Below are 14182 nucleotides of genomic sequence, written 5' to 3'. Positions count from 1 at the left end.
TAGGCTGATGATGTGTTGTGTCGGCTCAAGCACGCGGACAAAAACCTATATATATCTAAAAAGATATATCATCAAAATATTCATAACTTTGATATAGATAAAAAACCATATGTGAAATAGAAATTAATATTTTCTATAACTTTTGTGAAGATAAAAAAATATTAGAGCATGAAATAACCATTTAAATGCTAGTTTTCTAATTCATGCCTCACTTCATGCCATATTGGTTCAAACACGATCCATCTAGTCGTGCCGTGCTGTGTCGTGCCTAAGTTTGAGGCACGGTACAACCCAGCCATTCGGGCCGTACCAGTCTAGCCCATTTTCTTTGTGTCGGGCCATGCTTTGGACTTGTATTCTCGTGATGTGCCGTGCCGATCCCAAATGGCCTAGCCCAAACTTTCAGGTCTAGTGAGCACAATCGCACACAGAGCAGGGCTAGCCAACATTGGGAGGGGCTAGCGCGGATCTTGCTGCTTACCACCGGCCTGTGCGTCGCCCGCAACTCATCCTCGTTGTCTCTCCCTGATGAGATGTGTCGGGGATATGATCTCGGCCGCAGAGCGCATTGGGAAAAGGCCTCTAGCAAGTGGGGTCGTTGGTCCGCTAGAAGAGATGGGCAACGTCTACCATAAAAGAACCCATCCTCAGTCGAACCCCGCGACACCAAGCCCGAGGTCGGGCATGACAGTACCTGACAGGGGGACCGTGTGTATCAGAGGGAAGCCACCCGAGTGGATCCCACGCTCGGCCCAAGATTGGCCCATCATAAGTGACCGACCACATTAACTACACTTAGCGTCGAGTCGCAGCGGAGGCGCCTGTCCACTTCCCACTCATGACCTACGAACCCCTCGGACTGCGGCGCATTTATGGCCCACGCGTCTCTCAGCCTAGGGCGCACTCATGACCTACCGGGACTAGGTCTGAGTACGCAAACAGTAGGCAGGGCGTAACAAGACGAGCCATGCCGAGCCCCAGGCTACGAAGGCCAGGGGTCGACATAGCCTAAATGATGGCGTCTAGGACCCATAATAAATACAAGACAACCAAGCAACTCTGGGGCCCACAAGCACACGTGGCTTTACCCCGGGTAGAACGCTTGGCTTTACTCTTGTCTTACGACTCCTTCCTAGGGAAGACACTGTTGGTCGACCTCTCTCCTGTCTATAAAAGGGAGGGGTTGTCTGCCATGCAAGGGTTGAGCTCTTTTGGATACGCACCCATAAGGATGAACCCCAGACGAATAGGAGTAGGAGCACTGACGAGGACCAGGAGGTCGGAGCCCCATCGCCAATTTAAGACTTAACTAGGACTCCACTCTGTAGCTCTTAGCTCCACTTCCACCTCGATAAGAGACTTGGTAGCCTCTCCTCCCTCTCTCGCCCACTTGTAATCCCTACTACGAGTTTTGATCATTAATGGTGCCGGTAGCGCAAGCCGCTGATGACTGGAAGTAGGGATGTTCTGCCTGAACCAGTATAAATCTTGCGCCCACCGTGCACACCCTCCGAGGCCCAGAACGCGCACAATAAATTTACTTGTCGGAGAGAGGTTCGAAACACTAACAAGAGGTAGATCCTCTGTCTTCATGGTTGCCTCATCATCGTGGCCAAGGACGCTTTGAGACGGTGGGCATGGATGCATGGCATTCTTGATGGCTGACTCCGAGTACCCAAGCATAGTTGGGGAAGCTAAGGCCCTACGTGTTAACAACTAGAAGGGAAAGGAAGAGAGTAGGGAAGAAGATCGAGGTTCTCGAGAGCATACGACGATCGGTGAGGATAGTTCTAGACCTAATTTGGTAGAGCTCCGCTCCTAGATTCTATAGAGTGAATCTACAAAGTTCTGCCAAACAACTATTTTGTGATAATCACTCCCAGCGTGAATTCTATGAAGTGATTCTTCGAAAATAACTGGAGGATGGGAATTAAAAAAAGCTGCTTCTCTTAATTCACTCCCACCACATAGTTAGACTTTCCATAGAGTTATCAACCGTGTCATAATCCGATTGACCTTGCTAAAAAGGCTAATCCATACTATGAATCAAAGAACACAAGTAAGAACAAGATAATACACAACTCATTAAAGTGACAATTGTCGGCACCCAAAATTGGGTTTCACAATCGATAACAATGACTATTCAATAATAGATTGGTCTCAAGCAAAATCTAAACATTATCATGGACGGTGACTACTGAATATAAAGTCTAAAATTTATCACACCCTTTGGACACACCCTCTAAGATCCTCTAAGACGATCATAGGCCATCTGAATAAAAGATGGTGACACAATACCCTAACAAACTGTCAATGCTAATGTGTTTTTATTATTCCCATTGACTTAGGTGGAATCTTGATGTCAAACCAAAAGTCGTCAGTTAGCTTATAAATTATCTTTTCATTCATATATGGATCATCAAAACAGAGTCCATATGATGAGCCTAGAGCATCTGTTTAACTGCAGGCTGGTACTGTATTTCAATATAGACTCGAACTTGATACAAATTAACCCTTCAACTTGGCTTGAACGACCTTGTTGGTCTCCTAAGGTGGTGGCAAAAGATAAGGACTTCCAAGGGATTCTATAGTGTGTTCTAGCTTGTGTTAGGGTCCTGAGGGCGAATATCAAGCCTACAATTACATTATAGCACCTAGTAGAAATAATAATAGCATGCATTGATAATTTGGAGGCCTTGTTGTTGCAATATTAAGATGAGGTCAGATCCATTTAAAATCTTATCAAACAAATTTTCTATTAAGTGCTCATTGATCTCAATCGTACTCTTAATGTATGAGTTACGACCTTCTCGAGAAGCAATGTTGGGATGCCAACAAATTGAATGTTAGACTTTAATGAGCTTGTACTTTGAGATTGGCATTGTTCATAGCATATACATTCTCTATCATCGCCACCATTATTCTTAAGCACATTTGAAATACTAATATTAGATATCAACTAATTATTAATTTTATTGTTATGAAAATGTATGAATAAGCTCACCTTATAACCAATTGTTGTATTGAGAGGTGTCATGTCATCCTCCTCCTCATCTTGATAGAAAATCGTTCTCAATCTGACCTTAATGTTGGATATGTTGTAGGTAGTAACTAATAGTGCTTCTATTTTTTAAAATTAGGCTATTTCTTTAGAACACAACTAGAGGAACTCGATATGACAAGATTATAGCAATTGCAGCCCTCTAACCAACATATTTTTGCATGGCAAAGGAGATTTAAGATTTGAACAAATATAGGCAAGATCCAGCATACACTTTCCTTTATAATTATATTTTTAAATAAAGTGGTATGTACATATACACGGCCATATAAATTTAAAATAAACACAAAATTTCTCCTTCAACATACTTAGATTACATATAATATCAAATTTAATATAATATAAATAAGGTAACAATTTCAGTTCATCTTGTTCAATAGAAACACGGGTAGTTCATCTTGCTCACTCCATAACAAAGTAAAGTCCATTCATGGTCATGTATGGTTTTAATACCCGTGCTTCTATTGATTTACTACCTTACCGTATTCTGGAATTATGAACTTAGATGTTGTACCACAATTTGAATTTATTTTAAAGTTTCATTAAACAACTAAGTTAAACATTAAAAAAGATGAATATAAAGTATAGTATTGTTGGTAGTAAATGTAGGAAGGTAATAAAATTAGAACTAGGTGACTTGGTCTGGGTTTATTTGAGGAAAGATATGTTTATTGATTTGAGAAAGTCTAAACTCGTGCCACATGTTGTAGGACCTTTTAAGGTTCTTAAAAGTATCAATAATGCATATAAATTTGAGTTGCCCAAAATTTTGGGGTTAGTCCCACCTCGAATATTTTGAGTTTGAAGCCATAGTTGGGTAAGGAAGATGAGCTTCAGTCGATAATGGCTCCACTTCAATAAGGGAGGATGCTGAGGAAATTACTCCCTTGGATACATTGCAAGATCTAGTTACAAGATCACGAACATGGTAATTGAATCTCCAGATGCGCTCTTTATTAGTTAATTATTTTTTCTAACCTTACGGTTGGTGGAGAATATGTTTTATTGATTAGAAACCTAGGAGTGGACCAAAATGGACTTGGAAAAGTCAAAAGAGTTGAGGAGGAACAACCAGGATATCTACATCATGCGGGAGTCCAAACCTAACTCGACTTCTACTCCACTTTGGACTATAGGATCAGTCCACACCAAAATTGATGATCGAGACGTATATAAACTCTATTTTTGACGTTATTTATATTCATGAAAATTTAAAATGATAAGTTTTTTAACCCAACTAGTTTCACTTTAGAATTCCTTCATAATCAACAAGAATTATCGAAACAAGACATTGTCTAGAACCTGTCCTAGTGATGTGTTACCATCTTTTGGCTCCTTGAGCCATGTATCATGTTGGAGTCCAATAAGGACATGGCCATGGGTTTTCCACATCCCGACCCTTATATATTCAGTAGCTGGCGTCATATTAAAGTTTGAGTTTTTTCTTATATTCAATATGTCAAGAATAGTATCATTGATCATCAGTTTGTTGAACCTATCTTATAAATCAATTCAGTTGATTGCAACTTCCCTATTATTGCTTGTGTTATCGATTGCGCTTGCAGGAATAAGCCTTCTTGTCGAGGTTATCTATATGACATGGGTGATAACCAATAGAGTCATGATATAGTGATTGTGAGGACTCATTTGTTCGAAGCCTTGGATCATCAACATCGAAATCTCCACCTTAGGCCCTGTTTGGTTGGGCTGGAATTGGCTGGGATCACGACCTGATCCATGGGTATTATTCAGGTATGGATCAAATACCAGCCCACCAAAAAAGAAGTGTTTGTTTAGCCCACACGTGTATGTGAACCTGGCCCAATCCCTTTGAAACCTTTCGATCCCGGCCTGGAATCGACCCACGAATTCATAGTTATGGAACTCATCCCAGTGGCCAGACGCGAGTGGGTGTGAGGCTGTCAGCGATGGCGGCAGCGCGATCCATGACGGATTTGCAGGGCTCCTTCCACCGCCGGCTGCCGCCATCTTCATCTGCGAGCTTTCCCTTGGTGAGTTCGTCCTTCCCTTCTCTCCCATGTCTGTGCTCCCCCTCTCCATGCTTTTGCACCGCCTATTGCACTCTCTCGTCCGCGGCGGACGAAGATGCGAACGCGTCGGGCCACCGATCTGGTGTTTGATTTGATCCCCTCCCCTCGCCATCATCTCAGACTACAATCCTACAATTCTCCTCCCGCCATCAATTAATCTCCCTGTCCTAATGTCCATCCGTCGAATGAATAGAAAATCCCGATCTTGATTTGTTTGATCATTTAGTTGTTTATGGCCTATTGAGAACGTGCCTTGCAGAGCATTGGTAGTCTTCCATTTGCATGTGTCCACTACAACTCCACTAAGCCCCTCTGACTCTAATAATGATGGGATTTTGATCTCAACGTACAATGTCATTCAACATCATGTTACATGTTTGCTTTTCAAAGTGGAGCATCTTGATAACAAGAATTTCTGCTTCGTTTGCCAATTTGAGGTTCAGAAATTCGTCAAAATAGAGCGTTCAGATTTTAGATGGCTACTGTTCTACAAAACTTACGCCCATGTAGATATGTTGGTAGAAAAATATGCGTGTCGCAGTTGACCACCACAATTATCGAGAGATAAGTTGAAGCATCCTTGCAACGTTTTTTGGAAAAATAAAATAATAGTGTGAGTTCTGAACACCAACTAAGTTTCAGAGTTGTTCTTCTTAATGATCCTCCCATTTCCTCACATATCACAATGCGAAGGTGACACCGTGACAAGGACAATGTGCATATAAGTTTGGGCTAATAGCATTTGGTTTATGCAACCTATGTTATGTACATATCGACATGGCGTTAACTTGTCAGTTGGGTGAAAGTGAGGTTGTGGCTCTTAAACATTTAATTCAGACAACCAGTTTGCGGTTTTGCTAGCACCGACACCTCTGTTCAAACAGTACATAGAGCCAAATAGCATCACATTCCATCATGCCCTTCACTTATCTGAATTTTAAGTACAAGTGGATGACTGAATGGTGGGTGGGTGCTGCACCATATGACTTAGTATCTGAACTCATAAACTGCATACAACTAGTATGTGTTATACATATGGTGAGGCCATTTGGGGACCTTGGATTTTTGCTGGTAGATCCAAGCCGTTTTTATAATATTGTGTCACATGCTCAGCTATTTTATCAATGTATGTCTGATTGAGAGAATATCAATGCCCATAACCACAATATTGTGCCCCAACCTATATATATCTATGCTGGAAGCTGAAATCTCATTTTTCTGCAATGTGCTCTGTGTTGTGTTCTATCAACAACATGTACTTCATTGTTCATATTAGCTGATGATGAGTACTCTATCAACATTAATCTTACTAATTTGAATATTCTACTTTTTATTTATAGATTGTACCCACACTGGGTAGAGTTGGAGAAGACCAACCCCCACCGTCTTGGGTCCCAGTACCATCCTTGAGAGGTACTTTCTGGGACCCAGTAGCCCCTATCTTTTTGCAATGAGTATGGGATTAATGGATCACATTAGAAGGAGGAGACAAGAGGATGATGATGATATGGTGATGTTCTTCCTTCCTGCATTACATTTGCTGCGTTCTAGTTCACCTAGAGGGAGCAGGGTTAAGAAGCGACGACACACATCCAAGCTATGTGACGAGAAGCATGTTTCAGAATTGCTTGAAGGGCATGTCAAGAACTGCTGAGTATCATTCAGAATGGAACCTGAAATTTTTAGAGGCCTAGCCAACTATCTTAGGAAGGAAAGGCTCATACGTGACACAAGGGTAAAAGTGGAGAAGCTCAACTTCTTTCTTTACATGATAAGCCATAATGCGTCATTTGAAGATCTGCAAGAATAGTTCAGGCATAGTGGTGACACTTTCCACCGTCATATAAAGCATTTTTTTGACATAGTTGTCCTTTCCCTCGTCAAACTATTTTTGAAGCCTCCTCCTCTAATTCAAGTACATTCGAAAAATTGAAAGGAATCCTAGGTTCTATCCTTACTTCAAGGTGATGCCATTTATATCCTTGCCCAATATCTATCCATTTTTTTTCCAAATTTTAGAAATTCACATATAGTTTTCTTGTGTAGAACGACATTGGTGCAATTGATGGCACTCATATGCTCAATACAATTTCACCTGACAAAGCTGCTCCTTTAGAAACAGGAAAGGAACTCTTAGCCAAAACGTGATGGTAGCTTGTGATTTCGACCTAAATATCACTTTCATATACTAGGTGGGAGGGATCTGCTACAGATGCTAGAGTTCTTAGATCTGCAATGAACAATGGATTCCATGTACCTCTTGGAAAGTTCTATTTGGTTGATGGTGGGTATGCCAACACATCGTCATTCCTTGCACCTTATCGTGGAGTTAGATACCATCTAAAGGAGTATGGGCAAGGTCACCGTAGACCTTAGAACTACAAGGAGTTATACATCACCATGTCATACTGAGGAATCATGTCCAAAGGACTTTGGGTGTTGTGAAGAAGCACTTTTTCATCCTCAAAGATGATAAACTTCACAAAATAAGGAATCAAGTGAAGATACCAGTAGCAGTTGTTGTACTTGGAAAGGAAACAAAGCAAGATAAGTGAATATAATTTTATTTTCTTAATGTCTCTACAAATGATGAATATATAACCACTTAACATCTGAAACATTTACGACTTGTTGTAGGCTATTTTGCATAAATATGTGTTGATTTGTGTTACTAGCTAGCTTGGACTGTCTAGGATATGCACTGTGTTTTCAGTCTTCACTAGTTCAGTTTGTACATGACATAAAACAGTTAACCAACTCTAGATTTATCCATCTCATACAATGACAGATGGGTGAAGGTAACAATTCAAAAAATGCAGAACTGGAAGGTAGCTAGACCCTTTCTGTTGTACTTGGAAAGGAAACAAAATCCATTGAACTCTGGCACTACCAAGGAAGAAAATGTCTAACTTATATCAGGACCCCTTCATCTTCTATTTTACCTGCACACAATTCTTCTATTTTGCTTGCGTGAATTTTGACCAAAGCATAAAGATCGTGTTTCAAAGGACCCGGGGGTGCAATTTGTCCTCATCTCATTGGCTTGGCACCCACGATTCTATTTTAGCTCTTAAGACCTTAGGGGGTGCAATAAGGGCATGTTTGGTTCGTTACCTCAATTACCACACTTTGCCTAACTTTTCTGCCTAAGGTTAGTTATTCAATTCGAACGACTAACCTTATGCAAAGTGTGGCACATTTAGCCACAAACCAAACATGCTCTAAGTCCTCATCTCACCTTTGTGGTCACGTTTTAGACACATCCGTCAGCACTAAGACAAACAAGAAAGAGAACAAATGATCTCCTTGCAAGAGGCCTCCTATTGTTGATCCACCGACCAGTCTACCCATTTAACAGCGCACATGTTCAGGACATCCGTAGCAATTCAGAGATACTTTAGCTCCTCATCCTATGTAGCATGTAACATGACCTGAAGGAGGAAGTGTACGAGTCAAACACCTTCGAAATATGGCCTGACGTCTACAGGCTCCAACAAAGTATGGAAAAGATCAAACAGTGTACATAGAACACAACAAACTATTCCCTCTATCCTAAATTATATCATCTCGATTTTCTTAGAGTCAAATCGTTTCAAGGTTGACCAAACTTTATATAATAAAACAATAACATTTATAATAGCTAATAAGTATCATTAGATTCTTTATTAATTATATTTTTGTAATATACCAATTTGATGTCATGCTTTTTTGGCAATTTTCTATATAAATTTGGTTAAACTTGAGATGCTTTAAACCTAAGATGGTTTGACTCTCAGGAAAATTAGAATAACTTATAATTTGGAATAATTTAAAACACAAGAAGTAGTAGCTAATCTGACATGGCAAACTAACGATACAAACACAGGTTTCCGCCGCCTTACAAAACAGTACAGCGTCATGAACTAACGATACAAACAACATGGCAAACTGCATCCTGGGAGGACAACCACACCGCGGCAATCTACAGGCACAGGTTTCCGCCGCCTTACAACAAGAATGATCTGAAACACGCTAAATCTTCTTCCAGAGCTCGTCGCATATCTCAACTGGTGGCGTGGTGTTCTCGAATTCAAACTTCTCTATCTTCTTCCTGTTCTGGTCGACAATATCTGATCAAAGCTAAGGACTTCCACACATCCATATCTTTGTACGAAACGATGATATTGAGTACAAACACAACCACTAAGCAGCAAATAGTATGTACTTCCTTTTTGAAACGTTTAGGGCTAGTTTGACAACTCTATTTTTCCAAAGGATTCCCATTTTCATAAGGGAAAATTAACTAATTTCCCTTACTAATTTAGGAAAATAGAAATCTCTTGAAAAAATGGAGTTGTCAAACTAACCCATACATATTTTTTCTCCTATAATATAGGGGAAACGGTAACAGATTCAAAGGATACATCCTGAAACCTTATCCTGGTCTTCCAAATTTGGGATGATATTTGTAACCGACAGACACATGGAAAGCGTACGTCTGCATGAGGGAGTGGTGAGTCGCTTATTTCAACTCAGAAATAGAGTAAGCAATAGAGACAATAGTACAATACTGCTAAGGCATGATTTAAAACTCACTTCATACCGAATTAGTAGGCACGATTTAAATTTGTTTGAACAAATACAGTTCCAGTGTTTTTTTCAGCAATGTTTGCAACATTGTTACTGGGATCACTAAAATCAAAGGAAGTTAGTGTGATCACAATGTACGAAGGGAAGGAAAGATGAGGCAAGGCTGGATATAACACAGATCAGCAAGTGGCCTTTTCCAAAATTCAAGCAAGATAGCACTAGTATTTATTCTTTATTATATCTAGCTCTTCTAAGATGGATTTTTTCAGCATCCATATAATTATCAAACTCACTGCACTTATGAAAGCTAACATTGTGAGCAATTCTCAACTTACTCTGCTTTCTGTGTGTCTTTCTTTTTCTTCTTGACAGCGTCCTTTCTTTCTTTTATAGAAAGTCTTTGGCTTTCTAGGTCATCAAGCTCATCATGTAACACTGTGTTCATAGCATAATGTATATAAGAACATCAAACTCTTAATTCTTAAGATGCAATTTTCGGAAGAATGTAAATTCTGAAGCAAGAACTTATCTTAACTCTTGGCGAAGCTGCTTCTCTTCCTGCAGTTTTTCTTCCATCTTGCTTTGTAGTGCATTGAGTTCATCGTCAGTAATGGTTTCAGCCTTTGCTTTGTCAATCTTTTCTTTGCAGGAGTGTATTTTTTCCTGATACTCTGTTATGCAAAAGGAATAACGAATAAGGCATTAAGATGGCAATAATGTCATCTCTCGAGTTCATTGTCCCACAGCAGGTTTTTCAGGTGCCACCAAACAGTTCATTGTTAATTCTCTCCCTATTGGTTTTGTAATCTGAGGCCCTAATTCTGTTTTGATGAAGATATATGCAGCAGATATTTGAATAAATGCACGACATTATCACAAGAAACAAAACAGGATACAGTACCATGCATTTTTAGGCTAGTATATTCACGAACGGACCAAATTCAGAGAACAATGCATGAATGCAAGCATTAAGCTTGGCAATGTTCAAAAGATGGCCGGTTGTTGAAGAAGGGAAACTGCTACAGGTTTTGTGACATGGAAGTAGAACATCTTCGATGAATTCTTGACAGACTACCCTGTCACTTGTAAGCTTTCCAAGTAATTGATTACCAAGACTGACAAATCTAGAGTTGGATTTTCAACAGCTTGGAAACATTCAGAAGAGGTTAGCTGGCTATTGGAAAAGGAGCATGCCACAGTGCGTCAGTGCCGGTATGGGAGAAGAAACTTGATAATGCTTGTATGACATTCTACCTTTACACTCTATGTCTAATGTAAGCTTCCCAAGTGACAGGTATTCCTGGAGCTGAATCTTTACTTACATTTGCAGGTTTGGACAGGGTTGAGGGTCTAGCTTCTAACTTGTTTACTCATGAAAACCACCTATGCAAATGAAAGGATTTCATCAGTCATCAGTGGGTAAATGATGATATGGCTTGCTTCATTTACACAGCTAATGCCCTTTCATGTAATTCAACCTAAATAAATTACTCGTCCAAATTCCCTTGTCTCAACCAGAGAGAAGCCTATATCAACAGTAGGAGAAACACCTAAGACGTCGAAATGGAGTGAAATAAATTCCAGCAGAACAGGGGACAAGCTGACCTTTGAGCTGCATCTCGAGATCGTCAGACTCGGATCGACAGGCAGACAGCAGCCTCTGCACTCCGGCACCGACCTGTGCATTGTCGTCGCAGTCGGTGCTGACGCAAAGGACAGCCACGAGATCTTCAGCATAGGAGAGGAGTCTTTCCACCCCCTGGCTCTCACCCGCGCTCGCCGCCATAAGACTGTTCACTAAACAATCAAGAAGCCACACTATAGTTCACATTATTTTGAAAGTTTGGCAGGATCTCTGCCCTTCAATTAAGATAGGAAAAAAGGAATGTTTATGTACAAGCAAAAATACCACACCCCTCTGGGGCAGGAGCAAGAAAGATCACACAAAAGATAAATAGTCCGCTATCACTCTTCTTCTCTGCTCTATTAATTCTTGCGGCCACCTGCATCACTGTTTCATAGGCGTTATTGAAGATTCTTCTGTTTCTCTTTCTAGAGGTTCCAGAATATATAAATCACCATGCCACTCAACCATCTTCATTCACTACAATACACCTTACTTGAGGCAATTTCCCACCACTATATGATCTTTGAGGGGTCAGCCTGTTGCTGTCCCAATGGTCTGTCACTCTGTCAAAGTGCTCTCAAGCAAGGATTTGATTCCAAGCTGCCTTATCAAATGGGTAGCAAAAGCATGGGTGCAGCCGGGTCTCCAAAGGCCCGTTGCAGAGAACATAGTGTTCCTCGTGCAGCCAACCCTTTTTTCCATGTTATCTTCCATTAGTAGTTTTCCCTTAATTGGGATCCAGGAGAAGACCTTGCACTTATTTTCTACAAGTGCTCTCCAAATGAGGTCCCTTCGGAATTTTGTGAAAAAAACACTGAATTGAACATGGTATGCTGACTGCTGAGTGAGTAGAGTACTTGCCATCTGGTGTCCATTTCTAGGTGGAGTCTTTGACACCTTGTGTGAGATGCACATCATGGATCTTGATCTAGAGGGAGACTAACTCCTCAATGTTGGTAAAGGTGGTGAAATGGCGTCGCTGTGTATCCAACTGTTGTTTCGGAGTTCGTGTTGCAATGTTTTATTCTTACTAATGGCTAACTTGGAGAGATTTGGGGCCAGGTATTTATGTTGTTTCTCCTTCAAGCCAATTGGTGTGCCAGAAGCGAGCAAGTGATTGTGGTCGAGAAATTGAATTGTAGGCGATCAACATCATTAAAAGGAAGGCCCATCCCGATCAAAGGTTTGGAGTCTTCCGCCCAATCCTGCCACAACCATCAAGTAAGAGTTGCACGGCCGAACCTCTCTAGGTCGGGTACGCCTAATGCTCCAAGATCCTTCGGGCGGGTGACCGTTCGCCAATTAAACAGACAATATCCTCCATTCGCATTTTCCTCCCCTTTCTGTAGGAAAGGCCTCCTAATTTTGTCAATTTTCTTATTTGCCCATGCCGCCAAGGGGAATATGGTAAGATGATAGGTTGGCATGGCAGAGAGAACCAAAGAGACAAGCGTAAGGCGGCCCGTTCTGTTAAGCAAGCCATTTTCTTTTCCATCCACATAGCCGTTGATCGATGCCCTCAATAAGCAGGTGTACATCGATTTGATGGAGTGACCTGATGTGTAGCTGACACTGTAGTTGACTAAGAATTTCAGAAGTGAGCTAATGTCAGCATGAAGGAACAATACACATGCACAATGCAACTTACCCTAAATCTTGCGCCTAATAATCAAGGTGGATGAAACTAATAGTACACACTACTTGTATTCTTAATGTCAATACTATTAATACACACACCAATAAAAACAGCTTAATTAGGGTTCCAAAAAGCGGCACTAAGCGCACGTCTTAGCGCGCTGAAGCGCTAAGAGGACGGGTATCGCTTTGTTTTGGGGCATAAACGCTCCCAAATCGGCGCGACCGCCTTGGTGAAGCAGTGGCTGCTGGATCCCGCTGCCCTCAGGCCCGCGCGGCGCAGCCGCCGGGGCAGAGCGCTGTTGACGATCCAACAGAGGAGAGAGGAGAGATAGAGAGAGGCACGCACGCAGGGTCACCGGCCGGTGTGCGGAGGACCGGAGGCGGGAGGGGAAGCCGTTGACGCCGTCGCTTGAGAGCCCGAGCCTGAGCGCCGCCGCCCTGAGAGCCGGTGTGCCGAGCGCGAGTAAGGGATGGAGCGAAAGATGGAGCGCCGGCGCTGCGACGAAGATGGGCCACTACTACTGTCCTCCCCCCCCCCCCCCCCCTTTCCATTTCTTTTTTATTTTCTACTTCTCACATATCATCATATATAACTAGGTGAGTGACTGTGTGTTGCAACAGAAACATATAATACTATAGTTAAGTGTTCGTGTGCTGCAACGGAAACATATAATATTATTATCCTAGGGTTGTCATAAGAAAACAGATAATTAGAAATTCAACAAATACAAATGAATCTAACCCTTGGCACCAGTACATTAGAGTTGCCAAAAGTCAGCACATATTAAGGAAAAAGTCACTTGCACGCATGCCAAACCTTGTACCAAAAAACATTGAGATCAGAAACACCAAGCTCCTTGAGTGGGAACCACTGAGATAAAAAATAATTACTCTAGCTTCCATGCTATTTTACACAATGCCACACTTGGCTGATTTATTATTATCGTGAACTCGAAGATGAAGAAGCCTTGGCCCTTGCTGATCCTGTGCTCGTGCATCTCGAACATCTGGCCGTGTTCGGCAAGGCCTCGCGCAGAGCATGGACTCGAACTGGTTCCGGTTCATCGAGTCGCCCATGAGCAGCAGCCGCTCTAGGAAGTCTATCCCGTTGAGCCACTGAGTCCGGGGCACTGCCGCCGCCGTCCGCGTCCAGCAGCTCCTGCGTGTACATGACCGAGTTCGTCCCTGTCGAGGGCGCCACTTGTCCTTCCTCGCCCTCCTGCTCCTCTCACTCCT

The 14182-nt window shown here is 41.8% G+C and overlaps 1 protein-coding gene across 2 annotated transcripts; it reads right to left on the bottom strand.

Annotated features, from left to right (window-relative positions):
• Positions 1-8890: 8890 nt before the first annotated feature.
• On the bottom strand, positions 8891-13507 carry LOC100274670 (uncharacterized). 2 transcript variants are annotated; one of them, XM_008663444.3, is made up of 6 exons: positions 13293-13507; positions 11287-11478; positions 10211-10352; positions 10017-10118; positions 9516-9589; positions 8891-9221 (listed from the first exon to the last, which is right to left on the bottom strand). In XM_008663444.3, exons 2-6 carry the CDS (start codon positions 11465-11467, stop codon positions 9124-9126), a joined length of 597 nt encoding a protein of 198 aa, XP_008661666.1. In that variant the 5' UTR covers positions 11468-11478; positions 13293-13507; the 3' UTR covers positions 8891-9123. The 2 variants fall into 2 exon arrangements, with proteins under 2 accessions (XP_008661666.1, NP_001142463.1); NM_001148991.1 differs by having other exon boundaries at positions 8961-9221; positions 11287-11471; positions 13293-13474.
• Positions 13508-14182: the final 675 nt, after the last annotated feature.

This window comes from Zea mays, chromosome 10 (assembly GCF_902167145.1).
Source record: "Zea mays cultivar B73 chromosome 10, Zm-B73-REFERENCE-NAM-5.0, whole genome shotgun sequence".
In the NCBI taxonomy this organism is placed as follows: domain Eukaryota; kingdom Viridiplantae; phylum Streptophyta; class Magnoliopsida; order Poales; family Poaceae; genus Zea; species Zea mays.
Note: the sequence above shows the minus strand (reverse complement) of the source record. Positions and strands in the feature narration are given on the sequence as shown.